We start from the raw sequence: 21,250 nt of genomic DNA, 5'->3' as shown, positions 1-21,250 counted from the left end.
AACAGTTTCCCTGGCCTGGTGAATGACCCTGCTATGTGCCAGCTGTGCCCGGAGCGCTGCTGTGAGCGAGGCTCAGCCCCTGAGGTGATGTGAGAGCCAGGGAATGGATTTGGCTGAGAGGGCCAGGAGACCCCTCTGGGTCCTGTGTGCCTCACACCCCTGGCTGGGGATTTTCCCCCAGGGTCCTTGCTCTCTCTGAGCAGCTGCTGAACTGTTCCCCTGGAGCTCCCAGAATGCATTAAACCTGCAAAGTGCTGCTGAATTCTCAGGCTGACAGGCTGCTCTTACACCAGCCTGCAGCTTTGCTGTAATGAGTTCTACCTGCAGGAATGGTGCTGTAATTAACAGCATGGTGGATGTGCTGTGTGACCCTCAGCTCTGTGCTCCCAACACGAGTCCATTCATTTGAGTGTTTGGTCCTGACTGATTCTCCACCTGGTTCTGTTCTGCTCTGCTGCTGTCTTCAGGGAGTGGGCAGTGGTGTGAATGTCTCTCCTCATACAGCAGCTGAAGATGCATTTCCTTCAAAGCCTGCAATCAATTTCCTAAATTACTATTTTTGCTCAGCTTGTGATAGACTGGAGGTCTCATTCCTTATTAAGTTGTTGTAGAGCTCCCTGTGACGCTGGTTAGACTGGAATCAACATGGACAATGGGGGAAATCCCACTGCTTGCCTCTCCTTTCATCCACAGGACTGCGTCTTAATGCCTTGCAAACTTTCTCAGCTGAAGTCATCTCACATTTGGAAGGGATTTATGTTTCTATTTCTTGCTGTATGGATTTGTCCTTTGACTTTTTCCTGTAGGTTTAAAATACAATGGAAGTGCCTGAACAGTCTGTCCACAGAGATGCCAGTTACACTGAAGTAATTAAAGTTGTGCCAGTGTTTCCACTATAAAATGCATTTCTCAAAGTTTTATTACTCGGCTTCAGTAGTTTGTTCTTGTAAACAAGATGTACATCCAGACAAATAGTTTTGAAATGTGTTTTAAATGTCCCTTTGCACATTTTTTGAGCTGTAACACAACTGGAGAGAGACCTGAGCACTTGGCTGAGTTTTGGCTTTCATAAATCACAGAGAAATGTATTATTTTTCCTAGTGAAATGGTGCAACTTGTACCTAATGGGCCTCGCTGCTGGTGGGAACATTAGACTTAGCATTTGCTTCTACTGTGATTTCAGGGAAACATAAAAATGAGAAACTATTACTGTTATGCACAGATTAAAAATTCTACCTAGGCCTAGGTAGCTATGGGGCATGACTGAATGTTTAAATTTTTTTTCCCCCCCTTAATTTACAACAGCAAAAAAACCTTTACAAGACTTTATGACGCTAGAGAAGTTACAAAGGCTTGAAGGAGAAAAATAATGTCAGTAGGTTAGATGTTAAAGACTATAATGCTAATGATAAATACAGCCCAATTAAACTGAGTCACAAACTTTTCCAGCAGGTTCTATCCTGCTTTAATGGCTGGGATTTACTGCCAGCAAACTCCATCTCCTTGAGACTGATATAAATAGAGACATAAAATGTCAAGCTTGACAAGTAGCATTTCATATCAGGCACTGTCTTGCTCATTGTGTTCTCCAGTCACAGATTGTCCTTTAATACCAAATTGTAAACCCACCTTTTCAATCAGCTTCAAGCCAAATGTTCTCTATTATAGTGTAACAACCTCTGCAGTAAAAAAAGATTTTGGCTCTGCTGAGCAAAGAATTTGTCCTGTGTGTAACACCCCCCACCTCTGGATTTCCATGTTGATCTTAAATATTATTTGTCATTATGGAGATTTCTTCCCATTTCTGTTGCTCTTGGGTGCAATTATAACTTTTTGGTAATGAGAAATTATTTTCTTGCTTGCAATTAAAGAAGAATAGAAATAAGATCTATGTCAGTGCATAGTTTAAACCTGCCTTAAAGCTCTAGTGTAATTTAAGTGTGCACATACAAGAATTAGAGTTTGAAGAAGAGGGGACATCTGTAGCCTGTGTAAATACTCAGAAGTGTTTGGGATTATCAGAACTCTGTAGGGGGAAACTTCCCAGTCTTTACATTATGGAAAACATGGAAAGAAATTCCATAGAAGAAATTTAATTAATTCAAATACTCATGTGAAAATCAGTATTCTAATTATTGTACAAACCAAGAAGAGGCAATGATCTTCTGTTGGATATTGGAATTAAAAGGGAGGAGCCCCTAAAGAGCAGGACAAATATACACTGTTCCTTTAGGGTGTGAGAAAATGCATCAGTGAAGGGACCCCAAGGCAGGCATAATGCAATACCTGACGTGGATGAAAGGACAAGGAGATGGTTTCAGGAGCAGGATGGAAGAATGGGAGTGCAGAATATTTGCACTGGAGCAGGACTGGGTGACTCAGTTGCTGTGGAAGGTTTGTCAGTGGGAATGGAGTGAAACAGAAGGTCAGGGCACAATCCAGAAACTGCAGGGTAGAGCAAGATGAGGAAGCTGCAAAACCTGGCTGTGCCAGAGGAAACACTCAACATAATGACCATCCCAATTTGTATTACATAACTTCAGAGGATGAGGTCTGCATTTAATTTAAGGAAGGATGTGTTCTTCCTTCAGTCACTCACGCTGAATGTGTGTGTGCTCACAGTGCCCTGTACCTTCAGCTGAAATGACTGCTGGTTGTTAAAAATAAATTCAAGGACAAGCAGTTGACTTCAGTTAAAAATATAAACAACGAAGGGGTACAGCTGTAGCGGGATAGAAATTGGACTGCCCTGGCCTTGATACCTTGTTCATGATGTTATAAAGCTTCCTTGTAAGAAATTACTCAAATACTCCTTTTTTTTTAAATTGAGCTTATTCTTATATACAGACTTTGAATAGGAACATTTCCTGAGTGGTAAATTCTATTTTGCCTTTGTGTCTTCTGTCTCCATCTCTGCCATCTCATAAAGTGTTCATTATGTTGAGTCCAAAACGACTGAGTTGAACTTTCATGGGAGGATTTGAGCTCCCACAGCAAAACCCAAGATCCAGGCACTTGCCTGAGCTTGTAGCTCTCAGCAAACAATTGTAACCTCTGAGGATCTGTAGTGCTCCTCTGAGTTTGCAAAGTGCTTTGAGACTTATGGATGTAAAATATTGTGCAGAAAAAATATTGTGTAAAAAACTGGTTTTTATCTGGTTTGTAAATATTGATGCTAAAAACTACGTTGGTATTTTTAGAATTAGGCTGTGGTGAATCAGAATGGTAATTTAGAAGTACCAAAAAAGCAGTTTGTGCTTCCTTTGGGGTACAAACAGAAGGGGCTGTAAAGATACTTCAACCCAACCCTGTATATTTGGTTCGTTTCATCCTGAGCCTCTCTTCCTCTTGGGAATTAGGACAGTGAAGTACATTTCCATGTTTTCTGAAGTAATTTGCCTAAAATCTTTACAGGTGATGTCAGCTGTGTTTGGAACTATTGAAACAGAGTAGTAGGAAGTTCCTAACATGCTTCCATGCTTCTTTTTGCCGCCTCCTGTTCAGACAGCGTCAGCTCTGAGGTCGAATCAGGCTGCTCAAGGCTCTGTCTCGTCTGGTATTGAAACCAGCCTGTGGCGGAATGGTCAGGGGACAGAGTGTGGGGGAAATGAAGATTTAAAGCGATTCATTTCTCGCTCTGGTGTTTCTGTTCCAGAAGGGATCTTCCCAAATCCCCCACAAGAGGGAGTTTCAGACTTTGCTATGGGGGAACAAAGGAGGTACCAAAATGCTGGTGCCCAAACTGGTTTATCCCAGTTAAAAGGGCTTAATGCACCCATATCCATTGTCCCAAACCCCAGGCTGAGGCCGGCAGAGTTGTTCCCATCATTGCTGTTCTTCAGCTGTGAGGTCTTTTAGGACCTTATGTCTCCTTGTGTCTCCATGGTGGGGGTTTAGATGGGCTGCTGTCACTGGATTGTACTCTCTGGTCCTCTGTGCAGTGAAGGTGATGGCTCTTCCTGCTGGGCAGCTGAGGAGCCTTTGGAACATGGCTGGGTGCAGCTCTGTCATCCCAGGTTTGCTCTGTAGCCACTTTCAGGGAGCACGGTGTGAGAGGAAAGGCCCCTTGGGGAGAGCATTGGTGTACAGGGCTGAGGAGCCTCACCCAGATGCAGCCCCCAGCTGCTGGTCAGGTGTGTTTTCCACCCTCTGGCCAAAGGGAATCAGTCCCAAGGCTTGGCTCAGTCAGAGGGAGACACAGGGATGAACATCAGATGGGTTTGTGGCCTTGAACTGACAAGCCAAGTAAATGATGCTGATTGATACTGAAAGGCTCGGCTGTGAGCAAGCCAGGAATGGGTTTGCTCTTCACCCTTTAACTGAAACTGTTCCCCACTTCTGGGTGCTTCCAGCATGCTCAGGAAAGTCAGAAACGTAAGGGCAGACTTTGAAAGTTATTCTGAGCAATTGACTATGAAAACAGGGCTGTTATTTATTCTCCTGCTAAAATTATTTGTGCAGAGAGCGAGACTAAGCACAGTTCATGGCATGTATCATGCCAGCCACCTTTGCTGGTTCTCAGCTGCAAATTAAAGTAAAAACCTAAAGCAACTTTAGTTTAAGTGAATTTAAGAGAAAAACCTCTCCTCAGGATGAAAATAAGGAATAAAGGCAGAAGTCTGTCTCCAGAAAGGGGCCTGTATTAGTAAAAGCTAACTGCTTTTAATCTATTGTAAGGCTGCACTCTTATGAAAAACCTTCTGGCTGAATGATACATTCACTTATGTTTAACCAGAAAATCCATTAGAGGCACAGAATAGATCTTCATTTCAGATTGGGTGAAAAGAAACCAAGGCTGAAACACCAAGAATATGTGGCAGAAGGTAAAAAAGCTAAGTTAAAGGGACCAATTGAGGAAATTCAAAGAAGTATTAAATGATTCAAAGGCCAAAGGAAGGCTGTAATGAAAATACAGTATTTCTGATAACCCATAAAATGTTCTGCAGTTCCCATTCAAATGATCAAAGTTTTCAAAACACCACCCAGTGATTAGTTGGGATCTGTATAAGTTCTCCTGCATTATTTTCTGGGGAGAAAATACTGCTTTCTTGGACACATAAGGGAAACAGCTCTTTCTAAGGGCTTTTCTCCAGTTCCTCTCTGGAACTCCTGCATCATGGAGGGGGGTTTGTGTCCTTAACACCATGAGTAGGCTGCTGTGAGTTCAGGAAAGTCTCTGTAACAAACACTTCTGTTTTCATATGGAGACAAACATAATTACTTTCATCTTAAGTGCCTTTTCTGCTTAAACTACTCACTTCATGTTGATTTAGGAGAATGGGTCTTACATATCAAATGCAAATGATGCTCCTTGAGTGTCATCTCAATCCTTGAGATCAAAATCATGTTTCTCTTGGGTGGAAATGAGTGAGGTTTATTACAGGTTAAGTCTCACTATTGCTACTGTTGTATTAGGATGAGGTTCTGCTCTGTGAGTAGGAATTGGATCCTCCCCTAAACCCATGCTCCATGTGTTCATGCTGTGGGGTTTGTGGGAAGGGTATGGCCCACCTGAAACCCTTATTTCTCTTCTTTGGTTTCATTCAACAGCACAGCATCTTTTCCTTTGTCCATCCTCACTTTTTTATAAAGGCAAATAATTTCCCATGTTTATTTGTAATATATCTATCAACAAAAATAAATGCTCTAAACACATTTTAGAAATTCTCAGTTTAAAATGTGAAGGATGAGTTGAGAGAAAAGCCAGCACAGATTCTGTGGTAAATCAGTTTGCAAGATTTGTCTAAAGCATTCTGTAACTCTGCAGTCAGTGCAACTCAACATCTTTCCTCTTTGTTAAAGAGAATGCTCAAATCCATTAGTTAATTCAAGCTGAATAAACTCTGTGGCGTGCCAAATACTATAAAAGGGAATATTGAATTGTTCCTTGGAAAGGCCCCTAGGATCTGTCATGTCCATTCAATATTTTTTTACTAAGATGGAGATATGCTCCTGTGTCTTTGTGAGCCACCATAATGTGAGGTTTGTTCCGTATGACCAAGTAAGAATATGAGCCTGATGCTTGCTCAGCTGACAGCACTTGGTGAATCCAGTGATTGTGTTGTGAGCTGCAAGGTCCTGAGTGCAGGTTCAGCCTGGTGACACAGTTCTGTGTGTGGGTGTGGGTTTGTGACCTCCCACTGCAGCACTTCAGAGCAATCCATTACCCTTGGAGTTATTCGTGGCACTGCCACTCCAGCTCTGACAATGCCATTTCAGAATTACACAAAGCCCAGCTACAGGGCCTGGAGAGACAGCAAACAGGGGCTGCAGGGGGTGTGCCTGGGACCCTGGGGTGCTGGGAGTGAGTGTGGGAGGTGTCCCTGGCACCCTGGGGTGCTGGGTGGCCTCCAGAGGTGAATATTCACCATCTAACTGATAAGGCCCTACATATCATCTGTTTGTAGAACAAATCCATCTTGGCTTGCTGCTTCTCCTTTTGCCCATGTTCTGCCCAGCCTGACTGGGGGCACAAGGCCTCTCCTCCAAGGCAGGACAAGGAGCCAGCAGCAGCTCTGTGAGCAGTGGTGCAGGGGCACTGGCACATCCCTGGCCTCAGCTGTTCCCTGGGAGGGAAGAGCTGCTCTGCAGCCTGTCACTGGGAAGCACAGCTGCAGGGACACCTCGCAGATATGATTTCTCCATATTTAATTTATGCTGTATTCAGATAGTGAAAGATCATCCAGGGAGACCTTTTTGCCATTGGAATAGCAATGGCTTTTCTTTCCAGCCTTCTTTGTGCTCTTGGAAACTTCATGCTATTTTCTGTGACTGTGTGCTACCTTTATATAACCCAGGTAATATTTCACAAGCATTTCAATGGACAATGGTGCTGTCAAGGACTGTGGTGCTGCTTCTCACATTATATTGCTAAGCAACATACAATAAAGCAGCATGATACCTTCTGCAGTTGGGAAGGAGTCAAGCTCCAATATTCAGTAAAATTATTCTGATCTACTTTTCCATTACACAAGAATCCACTCATTTCAGCACAAAAAGATTTGTATAATTAGTAGCAAAATCGTACAGAAATTAGACATTTTTGAGGTTTTATTTTATTTTATTTTTATTTTATTTTTAAATTTCAAGAGTTTATATATATATATATATATATATATATTTTTTTTTTTTTTTTTTTTTTTTTTTTCCTAATTACCCTCAGGGTAATTTGTCATAGCTATTTGAGGTTGTGTGGCTTTGGCTGACTTTGTCAAGGCTTACTTTTATAAAAGTACCAGTTAAGTAAAATATTTCAACTTTAAGGCAGGTTTGTTTGCTTACCTGCTTAAAATTACAGATCTGCTGGACTACCTCAGCATGGACCAGCTTGAAGACAGAGATAAAATGTCAAATCCCTGTTCAGATCAACACAGATATTTCATAACATCTACCTGAAATACAGTATTTGATAAGGTGGAATCTCAGTTCTCTCATGTATTCCAAACTCCTCTATTTAAAGCCAAGTTAATGATGAATTTAAAAAGATTTGATCACTTTGTAAATTCACATCGGACATTTCATAGTAGAGATCATTTTTTTGTCAGCTGATCTCATCTCTATAGAAACAGATGCATATTTTTGTTTTCATTGATATTTTGAATAATTCAATAGGACCATCATTCACAATGTGAACCTCCTTTGAAGGGGTCTTTCTGAAGCATTTCTGTAGGCCCTGAGAGGAGAATTGTGGCATTTGGAGATTTAATGAAGCCTTTCCTGTGAGTTGTTTCCCCCTGGATTTCAGCAGCCATTAGCACCAGTTCCACTTGCTGGCCCTGGGTAATCAAAACTCTGGTGTCGTTGCTATCAACATTTTGTTTCAACATTTTACTCTCAGCATTAGCCACTGTGATAGGGATCAAAGGAGAATTTGTATTATTCATCTTTTATCTCAAAGGCTTGGAGCATGAGGTCAAAATCAGAGTTATTGTCAGTAATAAAATCACAAACTGTGCAATGTTGAACAAGGCAGGATGAGCAAAGCCAGCGATGTGGAACAGAAATGATTTAGGTGTTTCCAGGAGGGACTGCTGGGAACAGCTGGGCTGATGTGGTGGGAGGGAAGGATTTGGGACTATGAGAAGCTGTTTCTCAAGGAAAAGCTTGATCCCCATGGAGGTGGTCACCCCTGGCTGGGTGTGGGATGCTCCTGCAATAGCCAGAGCAGTGCCAGGACCTCTCCTTCCCCTGGGTGCCAACGTGCCCGCTGTGCTGGGACTGCCTGGCAGGGAGGCAAGGCCTTTGTCTGGGAACCTTGCTTCTTCCTGTGGATCTTTGTTTCCACATCCTAATGCTAAAAAGAGAGACTGAATTTTGGGGAGCTGTATACCTCTGGAGGGGTGCTTAGCTCTCCAGGTGGCATAGGGAAGAAAATCCTGTTTTTGAGGAAAGAAACAGGGGGTAGGGGGGAGGCAGAGCAGCTCAGTGTGTGAGAAATGGTCTTCACTGGAACAAGAGCACAGTAAACAGATTGGCTGATAATGCTGAATACCAGGCAATTTCCTTTTAAATTAGCAGATGGGAGGGAAAGGAATATAAAAGGAAGTAAGAGAAAAAAAGAAGCTAATGATGAATGTTGAACAGGAACAAAATGTTGCCAAGACATCACGAGAGAATGAAGAATTGATGAAGAAAGGGAAATTAAATTGGTGCTTGATACAGGAGCTCAAAGGGCTTTGAAGCCCTGGCTCCAGTGTCTGAGGAGAGCTTTATAGGATCCTGGGCCAGATGTGTTTTACTGACGTGCCCCTTGTGGCTGAGAATTGGACACGGGGAGGATTTTGTGCTGATGATAAAAACCTGCAGCAGAAGAGAAGCCCAAGAGGGGATCTCATAGTCTGTGCAGCCTGAAAGGCATTTCTGAGCATCAAGAAAGCCAGTTTCATCTGACACGAAAATTATTCTATCAAGTGATAGGAACTGATTATAGAAATTTGTTGTATCTCCTTGTCAGAATAAGAAGGCAAACGAGGACACAGCTAAATCAGATAACAGTAGGCTGCCAAAAAGGAGCGGGGGAGAAAGTACTTTTGATTCTTCCAACCATTCTAATAATTTCAGTTAGAACAAAGCTGGGAGGTTGGAGAGTCTGAAGATGCTAATATTGCCCAGGGAGAGATGGACACACACGTCTGAGGAGCCAATAGCATCAGCAGCTGAGTCTAAAGCAGCTACACAGTGCAGCAAGTCAGACTTGATACAGAAAATGAATAAATTAATGGAAAGATGAAGAAGCTGCGCACACCTTACTGGAGTTTCTAGAAGAGATGAGATAAAGAGGAAGATCTGTTATAAACCCAGCATGTTCCACCAGGAAAGGGGGTCTGCAATGAGTGGTAAAGTAAGCAGAGACAATGCCTAGATTGGAAATCCAGCTGTATCAGTCTCCTGCATGCACACAGAGAGGAACTTGTGTATTTAATTTGGGTTTAAGTAGGCTAAAATGTTTTTCTTTAATTTCTTGTTTTTGTAGCTGTATTGCCTAAAAAAGCTGTAAGTAAATGTTAATTCGATTTGACCTTTATCTGTGGTGAGCTAAGAAGGATTTCAGGGTAAATGGGAGAAGTATCCCTCACCTGAGGGCTGATCAGTGGTGGAAGGATGAATCAAGAGGGTGGGAATCCTGAATAACTGTTCTAGATTGCCAAAATACTCTGTAGGAAAGACAAAGGATAAGCCTCACACGGACTAATTGGAGAAGTATCATTGGAGTTAGGAAGTGCAGGGTAGGTGATTGATTAGTCAGGATTTTTTGTTCATCAGTATAATGAATAGCAGGTCTGAGCATCCCAAGGATGCCAAGATGAGCATTTATTTTCTGTCTTTTCACCTTATATTTCCTCTTCCTGTTGATTTCAGTGAAGTTTCACATTTTCTAGCCAAGTCTGAAATGAGATTTGCTGGAAGTACTTCACACCCACACCAATATCTCAACAATTCTATGGAAACTGGGTTAAAACTGGTTTCTCTGTCAGGTATTTCGATCTGTTTCTGAGGATTTGGCTCAGGCAGAGCTAATTGAGTAAGAACAGAGACTGTTCTCATACATTTATTCTGCCTAAAGCAAGAGAGAATATTGAAAAAGTGAATGTGTAACCAGAAGTTCCTGGACAACAAAAAGGAAGACTGACAGTAATATCCCAAAAAGAGATATGATGAGTTTTGGGTTGTTTTGTTTGGTTGGTTTTTTTTAACCAGAAACAGATTATAAACCCTAGGAAAGAATAAGCCATCATTTATCTTGGGTTTCACTTTCCAAGTGACAGCAACAAACAAAAGTTAGCTCCAAACCTTTGCAGTTTGCTACAGGAGTTTCACATAACACAGGAGCCCATTTGGAGTAATTTAGCCTCAAAAAGGCAGTGAAATGAAGAGGCTGCTTGATCTGGAAAGACAACAATTGGCTGAGTCTCTAACTGGAAGAGAGAGAAGGAGGAAAAGACAGGAAGCAATGAAGGAAAAGAAAGAGCAGGCTAAGAGCAGACAAACTGACAGCCTTTGAGGGCTCAAACTATGTTTTAATGCAGCGGCTTTGTTCACGTGCTTAAATACTATCTGGAATTTTTCTTCTTTCTAAGTTCCATATATTTCTGGAGAGAACTTGCAGATGGAAAGGAGTCCAGCATTTCTATTCTGTAACTATGGATGTATGGGAATCATCAACTGCTCTGCGCACCTCGAGATTTCAGAGATCTGGATATCCGTTTTTCCCTCATTTACACTGAATATGGCACTGGTCATACCTAGAAGAGGCAAGAAAAGATGATGTTCAATATACAAAAATATTTATAAGTGCTTCACCAGGGCTACTTTTCCAGTAGACACTATTGAGGATTTAGTAGTTTATTTGGATGATATTTCTTTTAGGCTGGACCTTCACAGAAGCATCAGGTGGAATTTCTGTCCATGTTTCAAGAGTCTGTATGTGATTTCCCCCATGTTGCTATGCAGTAAGATCCCTTCAGAGCTCCATTCCCTATGAATTTATCTTGGTGCAAGAGGAAGGATGAGTAAATTTCAATGTAGTCTACACTTGTAAGATACTGACCCAATGTTTGGATATCCTCAGGATCCTGGTTAAATATCCAAATGTTTAGATGAATATTTCTCTGAATTGCACTTTCCATGGGTACTTTCATGGGAGTTTTTATTGATGATACATTGCTGTTTCACCTGTTGCTGTTGTATCTCATCTCCACGCCATGGCAGTGAAGAGAAATGCACTCTCCAAGGCTGTCCATCCACTGAGGCAGCACACACTGATCCCCAGGCATCCAGATCGTGAGCAAAGCTTTGCAGAGTGTTTCAAAAGAGCTGAGAAAACAGCAAATGCTTCTTGTTCCTGTTTCTAGGAGACAACTGCAGGAACATAGTGAGGAATCTGTAGAGTCAGCTCAAATGGAATCTCAGCAGACAGCTCTGTAAATTGGGCACAGAACTCTGGGTGTTGCAGACCTTTTGTTATTTCTGCCCAGGAGTCAGTTTAGTTTTATTTTCCTCCATTAAACTGCCAGTAGGGTTTTACTAAAGAAGCCCAAAGACACTTTCCTCAGTGTCCTGGTTTGAAGGACAGGTGTCTGCCGATGAAGGCAGAAGTTTTCCTTTGAAATAGAGACTTTAATTCCACTTCCCCCAAGCATTATAATTGTTTGAATCAAGGACTCTGAGGCAGAGATAAGAGGGTAGGAATAACAGCTCTTTTACTAATATATCTAACCGTACAAGCAGAAACAACAGCAGTTGTAAAAATTACCAAAAAACCAGAACAGATAACTCGGTTCCAGTCCTTTCTTTAGCTGCAGGCTCACTCTCTCTGCCCTCGGTCCCGGTGCTGCAGACGGGCAAAGCCCGGCAGCTGCAGAGAGCAGGCGGGAGCGGCTGGAGCGGGCAGCTCCTCGCTCACCGTTCGGGTTCTGGTGCTCAGCTGTGTCCGCAGAGGCTGGAGGCTGCAGGGGGCAGATGCAGGGCAGGTGATCGCAGAGGGTCTGGCTCTCCTGCCTTCGGCCGCGTGGCTGCAGACCGGGGGGTCCTCATCCGAGCTCCCGGAAACACGAGTGCCCCTCTCCAAGCCGATCCCACCTACCCTTTTTGTCTAGAGTCGTCAAAGATCCTGGGTGTAACCCGGCCAGCTCCATTGGCATGATAAAGGGAAAAATTCTTTAAATTGACACAGTAATAGAAAAACACTCAACCCCCAACACTCAGTCTGAAGTTTACAGTAGCAGGAGGTGAGGGTATAGTCTAGTGACCCTGAAAGAATGTCCTGATGTTGTTATCAATTTTTGGGGTCTTTAAAATATTGACTGCTTTGATTGCTGGCATTTTTCACAGTAGAATATTTAATGTGTGCTCCTTTCATAGCAGTAGATGTGTTTTCTATAATTACTGTGGAGCCTGTAACTCTGAAGCATTTTGTTGTTTTCTTTTCTTTAGAATTTTGTTTGTTAATGATTACAAGATTTAGTAGTTTGTGGCAGAGATTTAAATAGAGATAAAAGGCTCAGTCTGTTCAGCAAATGACTTCAGAAGGCAAAGGGGGTTCAGGAAGTGCTGTGTTTTGGACACATACCAGGCACAGAACTACTCCTTCACCAGAGAACACTGATACACCAATCTCCTAATGGCTCACAGCACAGAGAGCTCTGAGGGAAGGTGTGACAGGAGCCAGTCCTTGCACTGATGTCCTGGGGAATGTCTTTCACTTTGGCTCTTTCTCCAACACTGATCTCGCAGCTTTTCACACTCTATTTAATCATTACACCTTTTTTTTTTGCACATGTGATTTCTCTGTGGTGGAGCTTTGCTGAGTTCTGGATGAAAAGTTGCCACCTCAGATGTGTGATTAGAGCATCACCTTCTTCTGAAAATTAAGATAAAAGCCTGCTGACTTAATAGCAGGAGTGTTTGCACAGATAAAATCTTCATAGCTGGGGCTGCTCTGCAACTGAGGCCTCCTGAAGATCCCAGTAATATTTTACGTCTATAAATGAAATGGTTAAACTGGGAAGAATTTTTGGGGAGATTCTTCCCCCCCAGTATGAAGTAACCAAGGCTGCATCATTTCCATTTGTGCCTGTGACATATTCAAGCACATTTCTAAGAGCTGTAGTTCAGCTCAAGCAGCAAAGCAGCACAAAAGGGCTTTGGCATGAACTTTTGGAGTTGGATGATCCCTGCACTTGCTGTCCAGGGCAAGATAAGCTGCATCTCAATGGAAGCAACCCCAGCCATGAGCAGTGACTTTGAATGAGTGCCAGGTAAAGCCAAAGAAACTGAAGCTGGTTACTGGGTATGAATCGTTATTCAGCCCTCACAAAAGAGGAGGCTTTAACAACAGCCCCGGTAACCTTGGCGAAGGGTTTTGTTAAGCAGGTCTGTGCCTCGCTGGCTTTTCAACCCGCAGGCATTGATCGCTCGCTCCTCCATGGGAACTGTGTCCGGGCAGGGCTGGGCTCTGCTCCGCTCGCAGCTCTGCCCCGGGGAACGGCTGAACCGGCGCCCCTCCTCCTGCACAGAGCCGGCCCCAGCGCTTCTGCTGCAACTTGTGCAGCCACAGAGTCCTGGAGTCACTCATCAACAAGTCCAACTTGGGTTTCTGCCACAGTGGGACACTGCTGAGGATGATGAGTTATCTTCTGGATGAATGGAATATTATTTTGAAGAATGGAGTGTTGTTCTCACAATGTCACTTGGCTGCACTTGTTTATACAATATTTCTACTTACTTTTTCTTGTAGACCTTTAGGCACCTGGTAGAACAGAAAACAGGCTTTTTATAGACTCTGCTGGCTGTGTTCTAGTGCTACTATACATGAAGTGGAAAAACCTGGTCCAAACAGACCTACAAAGGAAAACCTTTCCCCTGAAATAAATCAAAAGCAGTTATATCACCACATGCATGCTGCAAACTTAGACTATATTGGTTAATCTGGAAATAAACAATTAGTTCATGATAAAGATTCAATGCTGATCTGTGTGGCTGATAAAAGAGAGATGAGGTGATTTGCCCCAAGCTTTACAGCACACCAGAAGCAAGGGTCATCTTTCTTGTTTACAATTTCATGTTAGGGTGTAAAATAAATGCCAATGTGAGTGATGATTCCATCTGTTAGGAAAAGACATAGGAGTTGGGAAGTAGCAGCTCCCAATTCCTCCTGCATAAAGTCTGACATATTGAGCACGACTGGAGCCTGGGACATAAAAGATGCTGAAGCAAACATCATGCAGCCATTAGGCAATGATGTTTCTGTCTCCAAACCAGCTATTGAGGGGAATGCAGAGATGCTCTGATTAGACAGTAACAGAAGATATTTAATTTCCATTTCCATCCAACAATTTCTAAATTCCTTCCTTGAAGAGTCAGCTTTCCAAAACTCTCCATTTTGTGTTCCACTTAACCTCATGGGTATTGCAGAGAACAAGCTCACTGGACTTCTCTTTCCACGCTCATTAGTTCAGTGTGCTTGGCTCATTTCCTAGGATTTGGTCTAGCAAAGCCTCTGACCATCCAGCCATTTGTATGAAAATCATTTCCCTCTTCACTTCTGCAGTTTTCCTTTCAGTGCCTGAGCAATTAAAATCCCAAGTGATCAAAGCCCTGGTCTTCCAACTGTCCCTTGTTTTTCATAATCATGGCATGAGCTCCTTTCCTTCACTGCATGAGCTGAGCTCACACAAAGAAGGTATGACAATTGCTCAATTGTTAGGAACTGTGAAGAGTCCTAGCCAAAATATTGACATCATTCTGACTTACACATTAAGAATTAATTTTTACTAAGTCTGTAACTAGAGATTAGCAAATCATTTGGATGTCATTAAAATCAAATTGGTTGTCACAAAAGCATCATTGAGGTCTAAATAACTATTGCTTTTCACTTTCCTATCTTGATTTCTTGATCTTAGCTATTCTGTAGCATTCCTGGATCATTTCCGACTCTCCACAAGGAAAGATTTCACAGGTGTTTATTCTTTTCTGGCTCTAAATTGTCTCTATTATGTATATGCAGCATCTGTTTCATGGCAGAATACAAATTGTTTCTCTGTATATAATTTGTCTTGACTCAGATGTTCCTTGCAGAGCTATGGGTTCCTTTACGTTGACAGTCCTGATTCTCCAGGCATTTTTAGTCCCTTGTGATCGAGGAGTCAGTGAGTCACAGCCTATGTTTGTGTATCCCCACATCCTGGGCTACAGAACAGGCAGCTATACCTGCTCAGGCCTCCTCACCCCCAAAAGGTCTCCAAATGCCTCTCATACCCATTTTTGACAGGAGGGCTGCAGTGTGTCAGTCAGGAGTTAAGACACCTTCTTCTGTCAGCCCCTCTCCTGGCCCGTGGAATGACCCGGGGCAGGTGGAGCAGTGCTGACAGGCTGTGCCATGTGCCTGCAGTCACCGAGTAGGTGTTTTTGTGGGGAAGGTGGAAAGAGGGAGGTTTTTTTGTTTTGTCAGCGAGTGGGAGAAGTACTGAAGTTGTAAAGAACATCGGGAGCGTAGGGTGTGAGGGGGGAGAATGGAGGGTTTGCAGCACTGTAATTTCCCCCCGGGCAGAGATCTCAGAACAGTATTTAACAGGGGTATAGACTGTACAATACTGAAAACAAATAGATGGAAATGAGTCTTTCTTCTATTAATATGGCCTAGCCCTCAGGAACAGTGCTAAAATGGGTTTGCAAGGCACAATTACCGCAGAGTCCTGTCAGGCTGCTGTTAATTCCTCCAGGCAGAGCTCGGTGTTTTGCTGCCTCCAGCCAGCCATTCATTTGTCCGCCCACAGCCCGAGCCCCCGGCGGCAGCGGGAGTTCCAGAGCCGCTTCCCTGGCTCGGGAGGGAAGGGGGAGCTACTGGGGGCCCGCAATAGCAACCAACCCCTGCCTGCCCCAGTGCCCGGCACCGGCCACCGCGCCCCCAAAATCACTCAGGCTCCTCTAGGGGCTTGCAGCGATTCTTGCCCTGGATTCTGTGAAAAGCATTCTTTTGAAACAAGGTATGTTTTAATGCCTTCCCCAGAGTGTGCAGGAAAGAGTTTGAATTGTGGGTTCAAGGTAATTTGATCCTGAAAGCTAGATTTGAAGAACTATTTCAGGATTGTTGTAATAGCAGTATGAATTGACCTTTCAGAGGCACAGTTTGGTTTAGAGTTGCACTTTGATATATTTTTCTGGTTTTTTGTGGACATGTCTTCAGAGAAAATGAAAATTTTATTCCTCAGCCAGGTGGTGGAGTCTTCTTCCTCAGCCCTTGTACTGTATCATTTATCTAAGAAGTTCAAAGTGTGTAAAGCTGGGAGGTTTCAGCTCCTTTCCTGTGAGATCAGATACATTTCAATGTCACTATCACAGAAGATTGAGGCACGGAGAGCAGTTGTGAATTACGAGGTCTCCAGGAGGCAGTGGCAGAGCCAAGGAGCAGAGTGAAGGTGACCTGACTTGCAGTGCTGTGATCTGGCTGTCAGCTGACACGGGCTCTGTGGAGAGACTCTGGTGTCATTTACCGTGTGAGTCCAGCCAAGCCGGGGCTCGTCCTTCAGCTCCTTCGCAGGAGCTTTTCCAATGCCAGCCCAGCAGCAGCCCCGGCTTGGCAGAGCAGGGAAATGCAGGACAAGGTCCCCAGCCAAAGGCTGCTGCTGCTGCAGCAAGTTCCGAGTGCCCAGCGCAGAGTCCCGGAGCAGCTCCCAGTCGGGCTCGGGCTGGGCTATTCATTCTGCAAACAGCCTCCTTCCTCTCCGTGCCAGCCCCAGGGACACGGGGGAACGGCAGAGTTTATTATAAACTGAGCGAAGGAGCAGACTATTGCTGGAGGAGATCCAGGGTTATAAAAGATTGGAGCGGGGGGGAGGAGGAGGAGGAGGGAACGGGACATAATTTGTGTTTGTGCGTGAGGGGGTGCAGACTAGTGGCTTCGGCGAGGCATTCCCCAAACCCTCAGGACTCTGCCTGCTTTTGGTGGGATTTTGTGCAGTGCATCCCGTGCTGTGTCAAAGCCCACTTACTTTTTATTGTATCAATCATCCTCTTTATGCAGCACCACGGCTCGGAGAACGCTTGCAGGTCCTGTTCTGAATGAGCTGCACTCGCTGCCAGCTCAGCCTAGTTACTGCTGTAACTTAGTCAGGGGGATGGGAGAAAAAGGTTGCTGCTACTTTAAATATAATGCATTAAGAGGATGCTGGAAAAAGGCCTGCATGCTGTAATACCCAGCCATCGAGTTGGAAAAGGAGCCAGATGTAATGCAAAAGAAGAAACACAGCCTCTTATGGATGCTGCACTAATTCATAAATCAGGTGAATCAGCTTAGGCAACTGCTGTGTTTTTATGCCTCTGCTGCATGGAGAACTGCATGTTGGATGCTTTTATTTGAAATAATGGAACCAGATAATCCTTTGGACCAGGACAACTCCAATGGTAAGAAGTAGAAAACATAGAAGAGAGAGAGAAAAAAAAGGATAATAAGAGTGTCTGAGCTACCCATCCTGCTAAAGGCACAGGGGTAGGCATGTGTTTGTACTGTCTTCTGCATGGATAAGTGGAAATGAATGTGGGAATGTGCTTCACAAGAGCTTAGAAATCCCTCTGTTTACAGGGTCTGGAGACAAACGTGTAGTGACTAGTACATGGAGATATTTATTCTGCTGGAAGGAGCAGGAAGCAGCAGAATTAACCTGTCTCCTGAGCAGCCTGTGCAGGGGGAAGAGGGACCTGTGCTTTTCACCTTATTCACTTTGGGGGGCTTTTTGACACTGAGAAGAGAATGGAACTTTGTACCGTATGTGCTGTCAGATGTAGCTTTTGGGAAGAGATTCTTTATCTGCAGAAAGCTTTCCTACAGGCAGATGCATGAGTAATTTACTTAGGAGGATATATTTAGCCAAGGACCACATAAATTCACCCTGGAATTAAAGTCCATGGTTAAAAATGCAGCTATTCCATGGATTTATAGTATTCCACATGCTGATTTTCTGTTATCCAGCCTATTGGAAAGCACACAAAAAACATAAATTGAGGGGAAAAGTTGTTTGCAAGTCTTATTTCTCTGTTAGTGGAGAGAATTGGCTGCATTGAGGACAACAAAGTATTCATGTTTATGAAAACAATTTCAGATGGTGATTTTTGGAATAAATTGATTCTCAGCTGTTTAATATGCATTTGGTATATTCTGAATACAGCTTGAAATCCACTAAATATTCCACTTCCTACATAAATATTGTTCAGGAAGTAGTTATGGATTTCCCACAGCATATTCTCTGCTGATAAACAGAGCTTCAAGTCTGACACAACTGCAGTGTTAATATCACAGAGACCTAAAACTGTGTGGAAAGAATGTGGTTAAGGGAATGAAGTAACATTTAAACTATGTGAACAGTTGACTGGGCACATATAAGTGAGCAGCACTGCTTTACTTGGGGCTCTGTGCCCTGCTGAAATCGAATTTAAAGAATCAAGGACAGATTTCAGTGGTGTTTCAAATGATGATATTTGCATGAAAATATTAAGAGGGGAGTATCACTCTTGTTATTTCTCTTTTCTATTCTATTTCGTACATAGTTATATTAATTCCTCTCTAGAAGAACAGCGTCTACCTCTCATGTCTCATAGCTCCTCTTAGACCACTGAGACACAGAGCTAAATCTTGTTTTCTCTCCAGCAGGAAGTTTTAGGATTTTCAGAGAAGTGCATGCATAGTTTGAGCTGATATTAACAAATATATAAGCAGGTGTTCTTGCCCATCCCAATGTTAGAATCTGGCTTTAGGAGTCACAGACAGTGTCTGGTTCTGAGGGAAATACAAGTTTAACTTTATTTTCTCTAGTGTGTTAGATTCCTCAGTGAATTTAGAATGCATAGTTTAAGATACTTTGGTTCTTATTCTGTTCTTACAGACATCTGAAGTATATTCTGTCACATTGTGTAGAAACTTCGTTTTCCTACAGAATATTCTAATAAGTCGGCAAACACTGGAAGGTTCATAAGCTGAGAAATGAGAGATAAGCAAGCACTGCTGGTACCCAGGATCTGGGAAAAAACTTCACTGCTTCCCCTTCACAACTGTGAAAATCCCCATCTTCCTTTTAGTTTTGTTTAAATTACTTTGATTTAAACGATCTCATTGCAAGCAAATGGGTTGAGCCATTTATTGACAAGAAGGTCAATTCCTTCCCTGTGCTGCTGCTGGAGCTGCAGCACTGCAGGACTGGGGGGCTCAGCTGCTGCTCTCACATCCCAGGCATTGTTTTGCATGAATTCAGCAAACAGAAAGTTCTCAGAAATCAGCCAGCAGAGTGCTGCTCAGAAAGATTTGCCCCTTGAGAACATTCCCTTGTTCTGGAAGCAGCCCCTCAGTCCCCTGGGTATCCTGCAGCTCTGGACACGCTGGTAGCTGTTGTGTTTATCCCAGGGAGCTGCTCATGTGACAAGTCTTTAAAGCCCTGGGGAGTGACCATGGCTGGGAACTCCTGTGCTTGCTGTAAAAGTGCCTTTTTACCTTCAAGAATGCCAAATCAAATCCCCTTTTCTGCCAGCAGAATGAAGTTCAGTTTTTGCTCTACCTGAGAGTCCATGTAGGTTAACCATCTACCTTAAAATTCAGCCTTGGTTCCTTCTGTGTTGCTTATTGCCAGCACAATCAAGAGACGATTAATGACAGAAAAAGCTGTTCTGAAGAATTTGTGGCAATAATGTACTTGAGAGTTGCTTTTTTTGCCTCCTGCAGCCCTTCCATTTACTTACTAATATGCATGAATTCAGCTCACAGGACGTTGGTGGAATTTTCAAGCCTGGGAAGCTCTGTCTCATTTCTTAGTGCAGGGTTTCTTTTTCCTAATCAAATTAAGATGCCAACTTTTCATGGAGATGCCTCATAGATTTATTATTGCTCGTAGCTGGAGCAGGGAATCACCACTCCTCTTTGTGGGGGCCTGAAATGAGATTTAAGCTGTTGAGATAACAGTCCCTGGAATAAAAGCATCACCTGTGGGTGCAGTGGTTACTGGATTTTTCTCTGATTCTCCAGGGAGCTGCAGTGCTTGACTGCCTTGAACACAGCCTGACAGGCTCCTCTTCATTTGGAGATTTGTGCAGGGAGTTCTGTAACTTTTCTTCTCCTGTGCATGGGAGAAAGGCTCACAGAAAGCTACAGGTTCTTATGTGGATTTTAAAAATCATTAAAACAACCCCCACATTATTTTCTCCTTCTCCCCCACCCATTATTTTCTTTCTATTCTCTGGAATGCAGGCGTGTAGAGAAAGATTATTGTCATTTTATGGTGGCTTACAGCTCTGACTTTTTGAAGTGTTCTTTTAAATGTACTGGCATGGATTTACTTGATTCTTTTCACCAAAAAAAAAAATCTTGGAAGAAACTTGCTGAAGAATGTGCTGATTCTGAAACCATAACCCTAAATTATCCATTTTGGAGGGATGACATATCAGAGCTATGGATTTCTCTTTTGTACTATAGCCACTTGCTGCTCCAAGAATAAAAGACAGCTCAGCAGCTTTCTGCAAGCTGCTGAAGATTTATAAGATATTTTATTTGTGTGCAAACTCTTGAGTACAAAATATCTATGAATTATGTATTCATTGTGTCTTCTAATTGCTCAGATCTCAGTTTGTACAGCTCTTGTCAACACTGGAACCACCTCTGAGTTTATTCTTTTCCATGTCATGACAGTATTTCATTGTGACTTGGTTGTTAATCCTTAAAGAGCACAAGACTTTTATTAGACTTTTTGAACAATCTTGTAGACCAGATCCCAACTACTGGTTTTAGTGAAATCATATTCCCTACACAATAGGTATGAATCACAGATGCAGATTTTGTGCCACAAAGAAATAAAATTAAACCATTGGGCTTTAATAACACAATAATTACAGCATATTTTTTTCAGTCTCTGACGTGCACATTGAAGCAGGTGAATTACTTGGATGACAGCCAGGCTTGAACTTTGGCTGCTGTTGGTATTGAGATTCTTCAGGCACTGTTCGAGGGCAGTAATGACATCCTGGCCTCAATGACACCTTGGCATGCATTAAAAATCACACCTGGTACAGAGGAAAACTGAAGCAAGCGCTGGGAACAGAATTTTTTGTGGGTTTTGTGTGGTAGCAGAGTTAAGTGGGAAAGCTCCAGGGGGATGGGAGATCAAGGATTCAGCAGACTACTGGATAATGATTTTAGATGCATTCTGCAATTTCCAGGTTGGAAATTGAGTTGGGGACAAGCATTGCATGCAGTGGCTGCCTCTCCCTTTTTTTT

At 43.0% G+C, this 21,250-nt stretch overlaps 1 protein-coding gene across 3 annotated transcripts in view; it reads left to right on the top strand.

The window, feature by feature from the left end:
- The first annotated feature begins 16,840 nt into the window (after window positions 1–16,840).
- DAB2IP (DAB2 interacting protein) overlaps window positions 16,841–21,250 on the top strand; it is a 155,975-nt gene continuing 151,565 nt past the window's right edge. Inside the window, exon 1 of one of the 3 annotated variants that reach the window (XM_056504879.1) lies at window positions 16,841–17,279. In XM_056504879.1, the coding sequence (XP_056360854.1) occupies window positions 17,162–17,279 (118 nt within the window). In that variant the 5' untranslated portion in view covers window positions 16,841–17,161. Of the gene's footprint in view, window positions 17,401–21,250 lie in introns of all 3 variants that reach the window. The other 2 variants (XM_056504878.1, XM_056504882.1) reach the window with 2 other exon arrangements.

Source organism: Oenanthe melanoleuca, chromosome 17 (assembly GCF_029582105.1).
Source record: "Oenanthe melanoleuca isolate GR-GAL-2019-014 chromosome 17, OMel1.0, whole genome shotgun sequence".
Lineage (NCBI taxonomy): Eukaryota > Metazoa > Chordata > Aves > Passeriformes > Muscicapidae > Oenanthe > Oenanthe melanoleuca.
This window is presented reverse-complemented; position numbering and strand designations above follow the sequence as displayed.